The 18,231-nt window shown below is 40.4% G+C and overlaps 1 protein-coding gene across 1 annotated transcript in view; it reads right to left on the bottom strand.

Annotated features, from left to right (window-relative positions):
* The window catches only part of NUAK1 (NUAK family kinase 1), a 50,313-nt gene that overhangs the window by 12,943 nt on the left and 19,139 nt on the right, over nt 1-18,231 (bottom strand). The window contains exon 2 of the mRNA XM_035126913.3: nt 10,973-11,093. Coding sequence (XP_034982804.2) covers nt 10,973-11,093 — 121 coding nt within the window. The remainder of the gene's footprint in view (nt 1-10,972; nt 11,094-18,231) is intronic.

Here is an 18,231-nt window from a genome sequence, read left to right as displayed (position 1 = left end):
TGCTGTTGCAACAGGAAAAAACCTAAGTATTACAAGCACAGGCATGTAGTCCATATATGCAAGACACTGATTGATTGCTATTGCATTCCTAGAGTGGAAAAAAGGAAAAATTTCAAATAATGGGTTTTGTGAGTAATACATAACACTTGTAAGGTACATTGTGGAAGATCACATAATAACTGAGAATAATTAAAGACATTTCTTGAAAAGAACCTTTCATTTCTGAGCTTTTACGTACTGTTTTAATCTAGCTTTTACTGTTTTCTGTGACTATAGCGTTTCTTTGTTGGTTTACTAGCTTACATTTATGTTAGGCACTCCAATAGACTTTTGTCCGGGGGGGGGGGGATTCCTCATATAAATAAGCAATCTCAGACAGTCTGACTCTGATCCATTTTGAATTGCTTTAGCTGCCATAGAATACTTTTTCTTCTCTGTTCTCAATTCATCGGGTACATGGGAAGCATTGTTCCGTGGCATAAAGAAAAGACTGTTTACTTCTTCAAAGATTTCTTATTGATTCATACAATCTCTCGCTGAACCAAGGTTGCACTGGGCAGTTCCTCCATGCTAGAGTAATAAACCTAAAGTGATAGAATTAGTGATACAACCAGTGCACAGCTTTATGACAACTGCAGGAAGGCTCAGCCAATGAACATTTAAAGAATGTGAAACAAAAAGTTCTCAACAATGAGCCTGTAGCTTCATGGGCTTTGGCATGTCCCTTCACACTTGTAGAAGACAAAGGATTACCCCATTACAATGTTCAGTAAAATTCTGTGTGTGTGTTAGGAAGCAGACAGATAAACACTGGCTGCTGACTAGAGGATTGTCTAACAGCTTGTGAAGCACTGATTCATTCCAGTGATTACATCCTCATTAACAATGAACTTTGGAAGCTATATGAGGTGACTGTGGATAGATTAGACTACAGCATCAAAATTGATAGGCTAAAGTAATTTTATCACCCTACTCCAGTCCTTACTGGCAAAAATGACCAAGGAACAGATTTTAACAAAATTGCAAAAGCACAGAAAAAGTATATCACCTTCTAGAACAGGGGTCAGCAAACTTTTTTAGGAGGGGGCCGGTTCACCACCCCTCAGACCTTGTGGCAGGCCGGACTGCGCGCACACACGTGACAGAGGGGGGCTGGTCTCTCTCCCCCCTCTCCCCCAGCCCCTCCCCTCCCCCCGCTTTCCTACCTCCTCTGCCACTCTGCCTTGCGGTTGGGAGTCAGTGGCGGAGGTGGCGCCTCTCCTTTCCGGGCCAGCTTTCTCGGGCGCCAGGTGCAGGGCCAGCAGGCATGCCAAGCTCCAGCCGAAGCCCCGCGATGCGCTCATCACAATGCCCACAGCGTGGCCATGGACAGAGAGGCCAGCGGGCGGGTGGCGAGTCTGGGCCGCGCCTCAGCGCACAGGCAGCAAGGCTTCGGATTGGCTGGCACCAATCAAGGCCCAGCTCCGTTCCTCCACAGGGCGGGGAGAAACCAGGAGGAGGGAGGAGTCACCACTGCAGTGTGTTTGAGGGAGGTGGGGGGGATGGCACCTGAAAAAAAATTGCAAAAAAGGCACAGCCCGAACGATCATGCCAATACAAGCGGCGATTCCAGGACCGTCCGCGGATCCGATCCAGAGGGCAATTGGGCCTGATCTGGCCCACGGGCATTAGTTTGTCGACCCATGTTCTAGAACACCACATTAGCCACAATCTAGTCACTATACAGTACATTAGTTCAGCTGAAGTTAACAGAACAGACTAAATGGATCGAGGCCACATGCTGAAATCTTTGTTGCCACTGAAGTTTACATTCTTTTTATTTTACTGGAGTGAATTTTTTACGCCAAGATGCAAATGCTCCAATACTATATAAGAATATACTAGGCACTGCACATACAGTGGTACCTCGGTTTATGAACACAATTGGTTCCGGAAGTCTGTTCGTAAACTGAAGCGTTCATAAACTGAAGCGAACTTTCCCATTGAAAGTAATGGAAAGTGGATTAATCTGTTCCAGACGGTCTGCGGAGTACTTAAACTGAAGCGTTCATAAACTGAAGCGAACTTTCCCATTGAAAGTAGTGGAAAGTGGATTAATCCATTCCAGACGGGTCCGCGGAGTACTCAACCTGAAGCGTACTTAACCCAAAGCATGGGTGTAATTGGTTCCGGAAGTCTGTTCATAAACTGAAGTGTTCATAAACTGAAACGAACTTTCCCATTGAAAGTAATGGAAAGTTAATTAATCCGTTCCAGATGGGTCCACGGCGTTCGTAAATCGAAAATTCGTAAACCGAGGTGTTCATAAACTGAAGTTCCACTGAATATGCAAGTACTATCTACGATGACTGACAACAGCATTCCAATATTTCTGGCAGAGCTGGCCCTGCTACCTGAAATACTTTAATTAGTGCTATCCCTCATTTAACTTACTTTTTTTCAACATGCAAAGCAAGTGTTGTGTCACCAAGCTATGGTCTCTCTCCTCAACAGGTCTATGTAAGTACCTGGAGAAGGGCTTTCATCATGTTAAACATTTGTTCCATCAAATTTGAGATATCACTGCAATGCTCATATAATGCCATACTGTAATTTATAAAACTACACTGAGAGATGTTCTGGTATTCCCCTAACACTTACATGCATTTGTTTAGACACAGTATTATTTATTTAAAATAATTGTGAGATAAATAAATGCTATGCCCTTTTAAGACCTAATATTTAAGCTGATGATAGACTAATTGCTTCAGTATAACTATTTGGTATGCTTATTTCCCTCTGTATTTTTACTACATCTGATTTATGACCTGCCATTCTAATGCAGGTAATTCTAAAGCTGGGACAGCTTCTAAAGTAGTTCTGTACAGTTGCTGCCACCACCTTGCTCACAGAAACAAATTTAATGAGGAACGGCTGCTTGGCTTTCTCCCGCTTTTTTCGTTTGCTAAAATGGAAATGCCAGACAAAGAAAAACTACCCTGGACCATTCCACAACTGGGAGTCAGCAACTATGATGCATAGCATGTTATTCAGAAAAGGTGCTGTGAACCTGCTCACCTGAAAGAGTCTGATCACACTTTTCCCCCATAGGATCCTGCAAGTTGTGACTAAAATCTCTACGAGACCCCTAGAGACTAATTCTCCTCCAGGGGGTTCACTATTGGACAAGATTGCATAGGAAGGTGTGTTATTAGGTCATGTCTGGGACATCTTCTCCCTGGAAATAAGGATTTTTCCACTGGGGCTTAAAGCAGGAACCTTCAGCTCTGTGTGCAGTTTCCCTGTGGAATGTGTATATGTACCTTTCATTGGTTTCCAGTAGAAAGTTAGGTCTCTAAACAACTACCGGTAGAAGGAAGTGTTTATGTTCAAACAATCACTATATTAACTTCCTCCCCTTAATTCTAAGAACAAATGTGTTTGTTTATTCTAATATTGGTATGTTTTTTTTATTTAAAAAAAGATCATGTTTGTGGCCAGATGGTTTTGACTTGGGATTTTATTATAGGATAAAGAATGTAAAACTGGGGAAGAATTTCCATGCTCTTTACCAAAGATGTGTCTGAACTGAAGTACATTTTGTAACATCTCAATCCATTATTCTCCATCACATCTCCTTGTACTATCATAACTCCTGAATGTATTTTGTCAGCTATATTTAGAAGGCTTGAAATGATGAGTTCAGCTTCTATTCAGAGCTCTAAACACCGAAGGAAACCTTGCTAGTACACAGACTTCTGTTCTTTTTCAGAACTTTGGAATTTCACTGCATCCAATGAGGGATAATTTCCCTTTTAAAAACATACTTGCTCATGAAAAAGTAGAAACACTTGTGAGACAAGCTGAAAATAGATTATCAAAGTTCATATGTGAAAAGGTAGAAACAGTATGTGTATATTGATGGGACAAGCACAGCCTAAGAAAAACAAATAAAAAAGCTATACATTATTTTGGCTACATCTTTTACACACTGGCTAGGTTTATTACAACTGTTCATTTGTATACGTTTAAAATGGGAGTAAAACTATTCCTCAAGTCCCACTGTATTTCTGTTTCTGGAATCCTAAATTGAGAATAAAAGCTGTAGTTGTACGGTATTTTTCTAAACCGACATCCACCTTGAGGACTGAATGCTTTCCGTTTACATGTAACCCCAGGATAAGAATTTTAGTTTGTTGTTTTAAGAGAGGCAGCCAATCTCTTCACATTGGAGCCATCTGAATTCTCCTCATGCCTTTGCTCTATATCAGAGCAATCTCCTAAATTAGTTCCAGTATGTTGACATTCCTTCCATCTGGTGTCTTTCCATAAAGTGGTATTTTTATTACCCTCCTTACAGCAGCAGACAGAAGTACCTTTGCAATGATACAAAGTGGTCTTTTATTAAAGGTCAGCCAAATCAGAGCAGCAAGTGAGTTGGTCTTTAATTTTAGGGACAGATGATAGAATAACCTTCTCATTCAATAAAATCATCTGAAAACTATTCAGTTTAAAGATTTTTTTATATATAAAGAATACATCTGAATAATGGAAAACCATTCATAAGATCTAAAATCGGTTGTATGCCATCTACTCAGATCTAAGTGGAAAGCATTTCTAGGCCTTTGCTTTAAATTAAAGGTAAAGGTAAAGAAACCCCTGACCGTTAGGTCCAGTCGCAGACGACTCTGGGGTTGCGGTGCTCATCTTGCTTTACTGGCCGAGGGAGCCGGCGTACAGCTTCCGGGTCATGTGGCCAGCATGATGAAGCTGCTTCTGGAGAACCAGAGAAGCGCAAGAAAACATCGTTTACCTTCCTAGCGGAGCGGTACCTATTTATCTACTTGCACTCTGACATGCTTTCGAACTTCTAGGTTGGCAGGAGCTGGCGCTGAGCAACGGGAGCTCACCCTGTTGTGGGGATTCGAACCGCCAACCTTCTGATCGGCAAGCCCTAGGCTCTGTGGTTTAGACCACAGCGCCACCCATGTCCCTTTGCTTTAAATTATACTGACCAAAAAAACCACAAAAAACTTTGTTAAGTAAGTGATTAAATTGCAGGAGTCTTAAGTTAATGACACACAGACAAACATTTCCCCTGTTAACACATATTATCCAAATCCAATAAAACATATTAAGTATAAGCATAATTTTAGGGGGGGAAATGAGAATGGTGCTATTTAGCCAACCAAATGAAGCACAACACACAAACACACCTTTTTGTACTAGCATGATCTTTGCCAGTTTACCCAATCATATAATCCAGTTTACTGGATTTAAACTGGAAGCTATTAAAATTGCATTGCATGTGAAGTCCACCCCACTGAATCTGAGGATGCTTGAGCTACAGCAGGCATCCCCAAACTGCGGCCCTCCAGATGTTTTGGCCTACAACTCCCATGATCCCTAGCTAACAGGACCAGTGGTCAGGGATGATGGGGATTGTAGTCCAAAACATCTGGAGGGCCAAAGTTTGGGGATGCCTGAGCTACAGTGTGGCTATTCTAATCCTTAATTGTAGCCAGAAAGGATATTCTCCTTACTTTGTGAGAATCAGAGACTGCCTCAACTAAATGCAGAATACTGGGTTGTATGGATTTTCCTGCCTCCCACCGCCCCAGCCCCCCAAAAAGGCAGTTGGGAATGTTCCAGTGATTAGTTTGGCTAGTGCTGCAAATATTTTGAATTAATAATTAATGCTGGATCCCATCATTACCCAGATCCTGTCTGGGTAATAGAAAAGATACCTTCTGCATTTTATTATACTGCTTATTTCAGAGATTCCTGAAGCAAGAGAAATATGTGAATGGGGCATAAAAAGTATATTTAGAAAAGAACACAAATTCTTTTGTGTTAGCTGTGTGTTGTGCTAGCTTCCCCCCCACTTTCATAGCCTGGCCTCCTTACAACAAGCGAGTATTATTTAGGTGTTAAAGTATATTGAATGCAAGGAAGTCAAGGACTATGGAGCGTGAGACTCTGGAGGTTAGTTCAGTTTATATTACTTCAATTCCTAATCACTAGCCTCTAGGAAAATCTATATTATAATCTTGGGTGTTATCAAATGTAAACAATGGAAATAATATAGTTAAAGCCAAAGGCTGAAATAAAAAGGAAGTGGGTTAGATAACTGTAGTTAGATGGTGTTGCTAATGATAAAGTAACAAAATCAAACAATTGGCATTCTGCATTGAATACATTGAGGACAATGTCAAAAGTTTCCACATCTTTGCTGTTTTTATATGCACATTTTAGTCAGTTAGAGAAAAGACACTTCTACATCAGACCATGGGCATTCAGAGTGGAATGGTATATGGTTTTTCACTTTTTTAAATATAGAATGGCAATAGAAATAATTACGTTCAACATGTCATCTCCATGTAAATTAACAAGCCTGGTACTTTATATGTACATTTCATTTATGCGAAGTAGTCTTCAGTCTGTTCAGTGATCTACCTCTCAGCCCCACTGAGTACCTGGACAACTGTTTCCACAGAGCAGCATTGTGTGACTTCTGCTCAGTTCCCTGGCAGTAATGCTGCAGGGTCCCGCCATGTTGCTCCTATTGCTATTTGACATCTATCTGGAGCCACTGGGTATGGTAATCATAGAATTTGGGGATCAGTGCACCACACTCAATGGAGGGCTACCCTTAAAGATGGTAAAGAAACTGCAGCTAGTCCAGAGTACCACCCCAGGGTATGAATGAGTCCTCCAGTGCAGAGCCATATTACACTGGTTTTACATTTTCTGCCCTGGCTGCCTATGTTACCACCCCCAATTTAAGGCGTTAGTATTAGCATACCAAGCCCTGAAGGACTTAGGTGTTTGATGAAGTGCCTCTCCCCATATCAACCTGCTCCAGTGGGGCAGGGTGTGTGTGTGTGCTTCCTGCAGTCCCATTGTTGTATGTTGTATGTTGCATGCTGTATTGGGACCAAAGACAGGGCATTTTTTATTATCATGTCCTGACTCTAGAATTTGCTCCCTGGCAACACCATTGAGGGGCTTCCATTGCCTAATCAACACATTTCTTTTCATTCAGCACTTTGGAGATTCTGGTTGGCTTGCTTCGGCGATATTGTTATTTTATGGCTTTTAGTTGTATTTTGTTTTAATGGTTGGTGTTGTTGGTATTATCATATTATAAACTGCTTTGGGACCATCTTAGCAAAAAGTTATCAATAAGCTTTAGAAATGAAATAAATTAAATCCCAACAATTTCAATGTGTTAATTAGTATCCTAGCTTTCTTCCAGTGTGGCTCCCAAGACAATGTACATAGAACTCCTAGGCAGACATTGCTTATTCTTATCCAGGCATTGATCTGAGCCAGACTAGCTTAACCTTAGCAAGGTTGCTGCACCAAATGGTTTCAGACCATGCTTTGAGACTTACAAATTACTTCCAGATTTGGTCTTTGCCAAATCTGGCTTACACTCTTGCATTTACTCTTTTGCTCAAAGCATAAAAATTCAGATACAAAATTATGGGGGTATGCATTTCTGGCAATTTGGCTTTACATCTTCCTGTGCCAATAGAATACAGCGGTACCTCTAGTTACGAATTTAATTCATTCTGGAGGTCCGTTCTTAAACTCAAACTGTTCTTAACTAGAGGCGTGCTTTCGCTAATGGGGCCTCTTGCCGCCGCTGCCGGCACACAATTTCCGTTCTCATCCTGGGGCAAAATTCTCAAATCAAGGTAACTCTTCCAGGTTAGCAGAGTTTGTAACCTGAGGCATTTGTAACTCGAGGTACCACTGTATCTCGTATGGCTGATTACAGTGGTACCGAATCCAGCAAAGTGTGGTTTATTCATCATGTGAACATAGGAGCAGGCTCACAATAACGGCAATATTTATCAATCCACTACAAGGCCAGGACTTTAGATTTGAATTCATATCTGCTGTACTATTTAGCACATATTAGCTTCTTTAAACATTTATTTTTCACACAGCCATCATACAATTGAACTAAGAAGGACATTTCCAGGGTTGAAAGTATTCTAACTGCTAGTATGGCTGTGTAGGAATAAGGAACTTCAGGCTATATTTGTTTTCAGGTTTTAAACTTGTATAAAGTGCTGCCAGATGGGACATTTTTCTGAGGTTAGCATGTCCACAGAACAATGTTTCCGCTCAAAAAAAAATTAACTCTTGAACATAGGGATTTCAGGGGGTAAAAGGTAAAAAGAGCTTTGTTTTTTAAGTTAAAATTTATGTTCTGAAAATCAGAACACTTCTGGAATAGTCAGTTTAATCGACTCAGTCCTTAAAAAATTACTTGAAAGCACTTCCCTGCCAGCTGCAGTCAAAACTCCTGTGGAGAGGATGGAATTTCTCCTGAATCCGAACTGCGGATCTGCCTCTTGCAGATAATCCAGGAGATAAATTCATTTTGATCAAGTTACAAAAAGAATTCTGAAACAAGAAAGCCTGTTTACATACATGTGGATTTTGGCCACCATTGAAAACGGTTAGTTTGTATTGATATTGAGTTGACAAATGAAGAGGTTAATCACCTTTAGCCAAACAAGGTCAAAAGGGTACCCAAACATGGATCCTGTTTAAGGAAAGCACATGCTTGGAATATTGATATAAAAACCCTACAGCAAAAAATAGTGCTGACACCAGGAAGTCTTGATACATCCATTAACCAGTAGTCTTCAATGTTACCAGATGCAGAACCAACCTTCAACCTATCCCATGCTGGGAGTTGAAATCCAGTACAGTAGGTACAGTACCTGAAGGACCATAGATTCTTCATCTCCACCCAATGCCTTCTAAAACAAGGATGGGGAACCTTTGGCCTTCCAGATGTTAATGGGTCCTGGCTCCCATCAACCCTGGCCATTGGTCATACAGTTTAGGGCTGATGGGAGTGGGAGTCAAACAGCTGGATGGTCAATTTCTCCATTCCTGATGCAAAGGTTACATAAAAGCTCTCTCTAGGATAAACTACTGGCTGATGAATCAACGCAAAAAGATTATAGCATTGCTTCAAATGTTTAAAGGAAAGAATGCTGCTTAAGAATTCAAGGGGAGCTGAGGCTGCTATATTTTGAAAATAATGAAATATATGACAAAACTCATTCACTGTGTAAGAAGAAAGCTGTACTTCTGCACAGCTGTACAACCATATTTTCTGCTCCTGGGATAATAATTAAAGTGGTGAGGAAAGGGTTTCTTCGACATGTGTTGTTTTATTTTTGCTTATCTTTAAATGTACAGTCATTTCCTATGTTGTTATGCACACCACTGAAATCAGTAAGACTGACCATGCCCAATGCTGCATAGGTTCAGACTGTTCAGTACAGTCATACCTCTAGTTATGTATGCTTCAGGTTGCGTACTTTCAGGTTAAGTACGCGGCAGACCTGGAAGTGTTTACTTCCGGGTTCCACCGCGCGCGCATGTGCAGAAGCGTTCTGTGTGCTTTTCGCGCATGCGCAGAAGCACTCTATCGGTGCTTTGCACATGCACGGAAGTGCCGCTCTAGATACGTACTTTTCGGGGTGCGAATGGCACCCCGGAATGGATCAGGTACGTATCTAGAGGTACCACTGTAGTTTAACTGCACTGAAGAGACACAAGGTTGTAGAGCTGTGTGTGTGTGTGTGTGTGTGTGTGTGTGTGTGTGTGTGTGTTTGGGTAGTTCTAGTCTACATTCAGAAAAATGTGCTCCATTTGCAACCCTTGTGCTGTAGCAGAAGTCCTGCCTTTCCCTGTTTAGAAATCCTATTAAGATTTTACTTAATTAAAAAGTCAGATATTCATCTCCTTTCAACTAACAGAACATGTATTTGAACAACTCAATATGTGATACTGCAACATGATTCCAAGTAATTCCTTGTTCAAATCATTAGTATCAGCTGTCAGAATAGGGTTTCCAGTAAGGCTGTATGAGTTTTAACTGATTTACTTAATAGGTAAAGCTTTAATTGCAGATTAACATATGCCCCTTTCCCATTATTCATCAGTGTGGCTGAGTCACAAAAGTATACCTCCACAGAGGCCCAAAGACATGCCAATTCCCTCCTCTGTGCACCACATTTGATTAAAGGGAAACTTAATGGTGGCCTTTCTTCTCAATCTGCATCTAAAGCTAGCAGATTCTTTCACACTTAATGGTATTTCTGGTTAGCAATGAATGACAGTTTTTGTTTATTAAATACTAGCAACCGCAGATTTGCTCAAGTCTAAGTCATCAAAAAATCAATGCAGTTCGGAAAAGTTCAGTCTGCTATCTTGATTCAAAAGTATGCTCAGCTGTACCCAGACTTGGATGAAAACTTGTTCTGTGATATCAGGAACCAATAGGAAAATTTTGGTTACAATATCATCATCACCATCATTTATTCATCATGATTTATGAAATTTATACACCACCCTTCATCTGAAGTTCACAAGGCAGTTTACAACATAAACACAAAATTAAAACTCGAAATGCTTAACGATAATCTAGAGTAAAATCACCTCATTTACTTATGGGACAGTGAATACGAAATTAAGGTTTTGCATCACAGTTCCTCTGCCAGCTATATAGTGACAAGATGCTTCCATGACAACTACCTATTACACTTTTGCCAGACTAACCTGACAAAATAGAAATGCAATAGTCAAGGAATGGAATGCTTTTGAATGGAACATCCTGGTGGTGGAGTTGGCAAAAAGATCCCATTAACCTACCCCCCCCACCTCCTCAGTTAGAAAAGCAAAATAAACACTTGATTTTCTTCCTACGGGTTCCCAAACACCATAATGACTGGTAAATGGTATATCGGCCATATCAATGCAGTGAGATGGACAATATTTTTTACTACATTATTATTTGTGTACAAAGAACTTTTATGATATTAAATAAATAAGCACATTTTCTTACAAGTAGATAGGGAAAAAAGGTTTTAGAGAACCCCTGGTGTAAAAGGATATAATAAATTTAGAACTGAATGAGTAAATGGTACAGATGATGAAAAGAATACCAGTCACTAACCTTCATATATAGTGATGATATGAGGATGGCTGAGAGATGACATGATCTCAATCTCCCGTCTGATGTGAACCATATCTTGTTCATCCTTAATTTTGTCCTTACGGATGGATTTTATTGCAACCTATAAATTCAGGAAATTGAGTATTACTCTTGGAACAAAGCAGATGAAAGTAATCCATTAGGAGACCCCAGAAAATGAATACAGATGTTAGATGCTGGCAAAATATGGAATGAGCAAAATAAAGTTTACAATGCATGCCCTCAACCCTTTCCTTTTGTATCATGACAAATACAACCCACGTTTTAAGAGCTAGTAGTACTGGGTATGAGATCTTTATTTGCATAGCCATTCATTTCTACAGACTGCATTTTCAAAACACATGCAGAGTAAATGTACTCATGATCCAAATTAAGTTAGTGTTAGAAGATAATGGGGACAAATTTAGGCCAAGCTAACCAAGCGGGTGGCACTGTGGGTTAAACCAAGGAGCCTAGGGCTTACTGATCAGAAGGTCGGCGGTTCAAACCCCCTCGACAGGGTGAGCTCCTGTTCTTGGTCCCAGCTCCTGCCAACCTAGCAGTTCGAAAGCACACCAAAGTGCAAGTAGATAAATAGGTACCACTACAGTGGGAAGGTAAATTGGCGTTTCCATGTGCTGCTCTGGTTCGCCAGAAGCGGCTTTGTCATGCTGGCCACATGACCTGGAAGCTGTACGCTGGCTCCCTCAGCCAATAACACGAGATGAGCGCCACAACCCCAGTCGGTCATGACTGGACCTAATGGTCAGGGGTCCCTTTTACCTTTCACTCTTGATGTAAATTTATCAACCTAAGTGTGTTAGAAGTACTTAGAGCACATTATGATTCGCAGTGCATTAAATCTAAATTATGATAAATGCAGAATAAAAAGTGAAAAAGAGACACTTCAAAATTAATTGTGCATTTTAACCAATGTGGAACTTTATTCTGTCTACAAGTGGGGAATTGCAATGCCATTTGTGAAAACGCCCTAAGTTGTCAGAAATAATGGTTTATAGAGCAGTTATAGCATTTGATGAAATTGTTTTATAACCTGTTTTGCTTATTCAAAGCCATTGCCCTATTCAAAACTGGCAATTAGTTTGCATAATACAGCTGAGTGATAAGTGTTGGTCTAAAAAACTAACAAGATCTATTAAGGAAGATGGGCATGTATATCTATTGTTGGCAATCTTTAGAAACTACATCTGGTGCAGGATATTGTGATCAGGGTAATGACAACAACCCATATTTAGAGCAAATCACTACGTTATAACCCTTGACTCTTGGTTTATCTCGGACCCAATTCAAAGTGCTGGTTAACATTTTTAAAATATCCAGTTCCCACATTCTCCAAAATGCTCTTCACCTTAATTTCTCTTTGGATTTCTGAATTTGATTCATCCAGTCATATTACTGAAGTAGAACTGGTATATCAGGAATTATTCATAGTTTTGTTTATCACAAGAAAAATATTGGTGCGCATAACATTCAAATTGCTTTTTTAAAGTATGTTACAAGCACAAGATTATAAGTGCTGTTGTGTACATTGATTAAATACCACAAACATTAATGTGATTGTACATGCAATTGTATTAATATTATTTTGTTTTATTTATTAACACATGTTCCTGCACTGAGCAGGGTGTTGGACCAGACAGCTGACATGTTCCCCTCCAGACATTTGGGTGTATCAGTAAAATACTGCATGAAAAGTATATTAATGTAGTCTTGCATACGATCACATCAAAAATGTTTTTTTCCCCCAATGCTTGATCTTAGTCCGGGTTCCCTTTCGCAATGCTTTATCCAAGTGTACAAGCACATCAGTAACACAGAATGGAGAAAAATGCAAGTGAACTAGAAGCTAGGGTAGACTCTGCATGCTCCAATTCCAAAATTAAGCTTGGACATTTTTCAAATTAAACCAGAATCAAGGAGGAGTGCCCCAGAGGGAGGAGTGAACTACAGGAACAACAAAGGATAGGGGAAATCCTATATTCCTAATTACTGTACAATGAGGCCTGGGTGCCTTGCAAATGCATGTGTATCCCTGGTTCTTACCCTGTCTCTATCATCACTCTCTCCCTCACTGCGAAAATTCAGACTGAAAGCTCCTTGTGGCAGGACCCTTATTTGTATAACATCTTGTACACTGATTATGCAGCATAAGTAAAAAATAAAATAGCAATATGACCTACCAACTCAAGATCAATTTCCATCATAATCTTTTGCCCTTAACAAGCAACTCTCGCCCAAGCTAAAATAATTCTTTGCACTTATGATTCCAGAATGAACTGAAAAAAATTCTAGATGCCATCATTGCTCTCTGAACCCTACATTTCATGGCCTCTGCAGCACTTATGCAATCATTCAGTAACCATATCCTTCCTGCATCCTTCCTAAATCATGGGAGTAGATGTCTTTCCAAAAGGAACTGTGGGAACAGAGGAAACAATAGCCAAACTTGAATCACAAATTCACAGTCTAAAAGCCACATGGGAGTGTGTGTTCCCAGTGAAAGACAAGCATATAAATGGCTACAGAGATCAAATCAGGTAACATGAACCATCAACACAGAGTATGAATGGTAGCAGGCATCCATCCCTATATGAAGCCCTTGTGTGTCTGATTTGCTTTAAATTGTAAAACATTCAAATACAAAGATGTAATCTTTTTAAGACTGAATGAAAAGACTTTGGAGAAGCCTCACTATATCTTACAAGTCCCGCCTTCTATTTGGTCATGGAAATCATCCTATTACAAATATTTGTTTTATTTACTACATTTCTATACTGTTTAATCATTGGCACTCCTAAGCGGTGTACATAAAAACCTCTGTTGCATAACTCGAACAGCAGGATTTGTTGTCGGGATATATTGATTTATTGTGTCTATTTAAAAAGCAAGGCCAGATGTAGAACTTGGTTGCAAAAGAGTCATGGGCACCTATTGCATAAGACGTATGTGCAATAATATGTTTTGTGATTTTTCAGTTTTATTTAATCTTTTTTAAAAAAAGAAAAAACCTTTAGATAATAATAAATAATAATAATAATAATAAAATAATAATAATAATGTTTTATTTATACCCCGCCCATCTGGCTGGCTTTCCCCAGCCACTCTGGGCAGCTTCCAACAGAAAAATAAACTACAACAATTTATTAAACATTAAAAGCCTCCCTAAACAGGGCTGCCTTCAGATGTCTTCTAAAAATCTGGTAGTTTTTCTCTTTGACATCTGATGGGAGGGCATTCCACGTCCCACAGGGTGGGCACCACTACCGAGAAGGCCCTCTGCCTGGTTCCCTGTAACTTGCCTTCTTGCAACTAGGGAACCACCAGAAGGCCCTCAGCGCTGGACCTCAGTGTCTGGGCAGAATGATGGGGGTTGAGACGCTCCTTCAGGTATACTGGACCGAGGCCATTTAGGGCTTTAAAGGTCAGCACCAACACTTTGAACTGTGCTCGGAAACGTACTGGGAGCCAATGTAGGTCTTTCAAGACCAGTGTTATGTGGTCTCGGCGGCCACTCCCAGTCACCAGTCTAGCTGCCACATTCTGGATTAGTTGTAGCTTCTGGGTCACCTTCAAAAGTAGCCCCACGTAGAGTGAATTGCAGTAGTCCAAGCAAGAGATGTACCACTCTGGCAAGACAGTCCGCAGGCAGGTAAGGTCTCAGCCTGCGTACCCGATGGAGCTGATACGACAGCTGCCCTGGACACAGAATTGACCTGTGCCTCCATGGACAGTTTTGAGTCCAAAATGACTCCCAGGCTGCACACCTGGTCCTTCAGGGGCACAATTACCCCATTCAGGACCAGGGAGTCCTCCACACCTGCCCGCCTCCTGTCCCCCACAAACAGTACTTCTGTCTTGTGGGGATTCAACCTCAATGTTGAGTACTGGCCTACTACATCAATGAAGCTCAGAAATTCACTAATGCACAGTACTCCCTCCATGTTGTTTTAATAGTGGCAGATATTAACAAAGCTTGCTGCGATCCCCATCATTTGGCAAGCCTTACTTTTTAAAAGACTTTTTAAGGCTATATCTCCCCCCTCTCTAACACTAAAGTTGATCATCACATTTTTGAAAAGAAAGTGGCAAAGATTGAGTACTTTTATTTATTCCCAGCATAAATACATCTTTACCAAGATTCCCCCCACACACACACCTCATGAGGAACTAATAAAAAAACTGCTAGTATTGCATTAGTACTAGAAGTGCTAAGAGGAAAGTTGGGAGAGGAGTTTTCATATGGAAAGGTCTAAAAGTTAAGCTATTCCTTTCTTTCTTAAAGCAAAGCTTTGGCTTAAAGGATCTGCTGAGCAGCCTTCTTTTTAGCAAGGCTGGATGCAATTTTAATCATAGTAAGAACGAGGAACAAATGCTTAAGAAATTCCAAAGGGTTGGAAGGCCGTTTCAGCTGGCAAACAAAGCTTGGCTTTTCTTTCTCTCATTTTGTTCCTCGGGAGAGGATGCAAGTGCATATAGGCTCTGCATGAAAGAAGGATGTGGGTGGCTTTTGGACCAGCACATGCATTCTTGGGAAAAATAAATATAGACATTGATAAAAATATGCTTAGTATTAAACAGCCCTGCATTTGGCTCTTGAAAAGAATTTTAAATGGACCTTGTTGTCAAACACATAAGGGAGCAAATTCTTCACCATTTAGGGTCAGTGGGGGAATCATACCATCCAGTGAATGTAAAACAGTGCATTTGGATCCAGTCCAAATAAGACCAGCTTATAGGAGAAAGCTGCACAAACTGGATACTCTACCAAAACACACACACACACAAACCACCCCTCATTCTGAAAAGACATAATCAAAATGATATTCACATAACTGTTATTTTTACATACACTTCCTTTTTTAATGCAGTTGTGTTGTCTATGGTCCTGATTTTCATTAAAAGTAAGACTCATCCTTCAGTAGAACCAAGGCAATACAGTACTTAGGTTTTATTTATTTATTGAAAATGTATACTAATCTGTGACTGCTGAGGATTTGATCCAACTATTTAAAATCACTTTTATTGAGATATGTAAGCATATTCACATATAACTGTAAGGTTTGTAATGGCTTCAGCTACGCAAATAAAAAAAATATTCGTAAGTGTAAGGGTGCACTTCAGATTATTATGGTGCTTTTAATAGTCATAGAGCTCTACAAGATCCAAATGTGTTTTATTACAATATCAAAACATTAAGTAACTTTCTTGTAAGCACCATAAATACCACTAACAGAATTCTGTTTATGAATGAATTTTAACACAAATACTTTCAGAATAAAGAATCCTTTCAAAAGTATGTTTATACTTTAATACCAGAGATTTTGCAACCTTCCTTTGTTGACATCTCAGTGATGGGATTGATGCCAGGAGCTATGCATAATGGACGTGTATCGTGTAAACCTAAGTAGCTATTATTGTCTTTAAGGAAGACATCTTATGAAAGTGTTTGTTCATCAAGCAGATTCTTTCTTGGAGGACAATTAATTTAGACTATTCATCACAACATTTTTAAAAAAGATTGAAGTGGCAAGAAATTGCTTTTGTTAGGCCGCCCATGCTATGTACTCAAGCCTGTATAAGAAAAAAGTACTGTTCTGCCCCTGTGGGAAGCACAGAATGTTGCTTACGTTCTTATTTACCACTGCCACAAGAAATTCTGTCCTCTAGAAACTCAAACATTAATGAGAACAGAATCACCAATGTGAATACTTTTTGACTCAGTGAAGGGCAAAAGCTTACAAGGTTCTATATCCTCCTATGCACTGAATAGCAAAAAAAGACCAATCATAAAGTCGGAACTAATAAAGTTATCTCTCTCTTTTTACTTTGATTTTTTATCATTTTCATTTGCAATTTAGACATACTGTAACTGGATATATATCTGCACATTCTTAGAGCCGTTCTTGCATATTGTAGGACAGGCACATCCAACAGGTAGATTGTGATCTACTAGTAGATCACTGGATGTCTGTGGTAGATCACTGCTAGATCACTGGCACCCCTAAAAAAAAAGCTCACCCAAAATTTTCCTCCTCCCTAAAAAAAGCTGAACTATGACCTGAAGCCCTAAACAAAAATGGGCCTCCCTCCCTCCTAAAAGAACCTCAACAAGTTTGACCTAAACCCAAAAAAACAGGGCTTCCCTTCCTTAAAAAAACTCAACAGCTTTGACCTGAACCCCCCAAAAGGGGGTAGATCACTCCCAGTTTTTAACTCTGTGAGTAGATCAGAGTCTCTTGGGAGTTGGCCACCCCTGTTGTAGGATAACCCACTCACTCATACATACCACTGATCTCTAATGAAATCATGCAGTGAAGCTTTTTAAGAAGTTTGGGCTGTGACAGTAATGGCCAAGAAACCTCAGGAACCATTCAATTACAGTCTAGACTAGACAAATGACACTATTTGTCTAGTCAAATAACAAAATTTCCATTTAGCCCCATCTGGGCATGGAATTTACTATTTTTGTCATTTCACTAATGGTGGGAGGATCTATTTGTTTTGAGAGCAAACAGCTAATCCTAAACCACATGGTGGCTTCGCTACAAACATCTTATGAGCACAGGACAGCGAGGAGCCTGCTGCCGCAGTGCCACTGTCCCCTCTGTGCATGTTCATTTTACTGTGACTCAAAGTCTGAAAGGAGGTTTATGTCCCAACCTAACCTACATCACAATATTAGATGCTTTCAAGCATTTACCTGAACATGCTGTTACCTGTGAACAGGAGGCAGGGGTGTGAATGCAAGCCCCATCCCCAATATACCTATGCAACATACCCCTTGCTCAGTCCCCAAATTTCCCCAGTTTGGGTGGGGTAGGTTTGCAGGGGAATTGTACTCACAATTCCTTGAATGTGAATAGAACTCTGCACAATCAGGGACCCTGGCCTGATAAAGGAGGGTCCCTGACTGTGCAAGTTGTTCTACTCATGTTCAAGCAAGCGCAAGTGCAAACCCCCACTCAACATGGGGAAGACTGGAGACAGCGCGCACACAGAGATGTTGGGAAGAAGGCGGGTTTAGGGTCTTGCCTGCAGGTCTTTGGGGCTCCCACAACTATGGTGTAGAATGGAAGGCGAGAAGCGGGGATGCCGAATTTTGGCGCCACACAGGGTGCCATTGAAATCTGAGACACCAAGGTCTGCCACTGAATAGGGCTTGCAAGCATGCCCCCTGCCTCCTGAACACAGATACAGTACAGCATTTGTGTGTATGACAA

Source organism: Zootoca vivipara, chromosome 9 (assembly GCF_965207765.1).
Source record: "Zootoca vivipara chromosome 9, rZooViv2.hap1.1, whole genome shotgun sequence".
NCBI classification, from domain to species: domain Eukaryota; kingdom Metazoa; phylum Chordata; class Lepidosauria; order Squamata; family Lacertidae; genus Zootoca; species Zootoca vivipara.
This window is presented reverse-complemented; position numbering and strand designations above follow the sequence as displayed.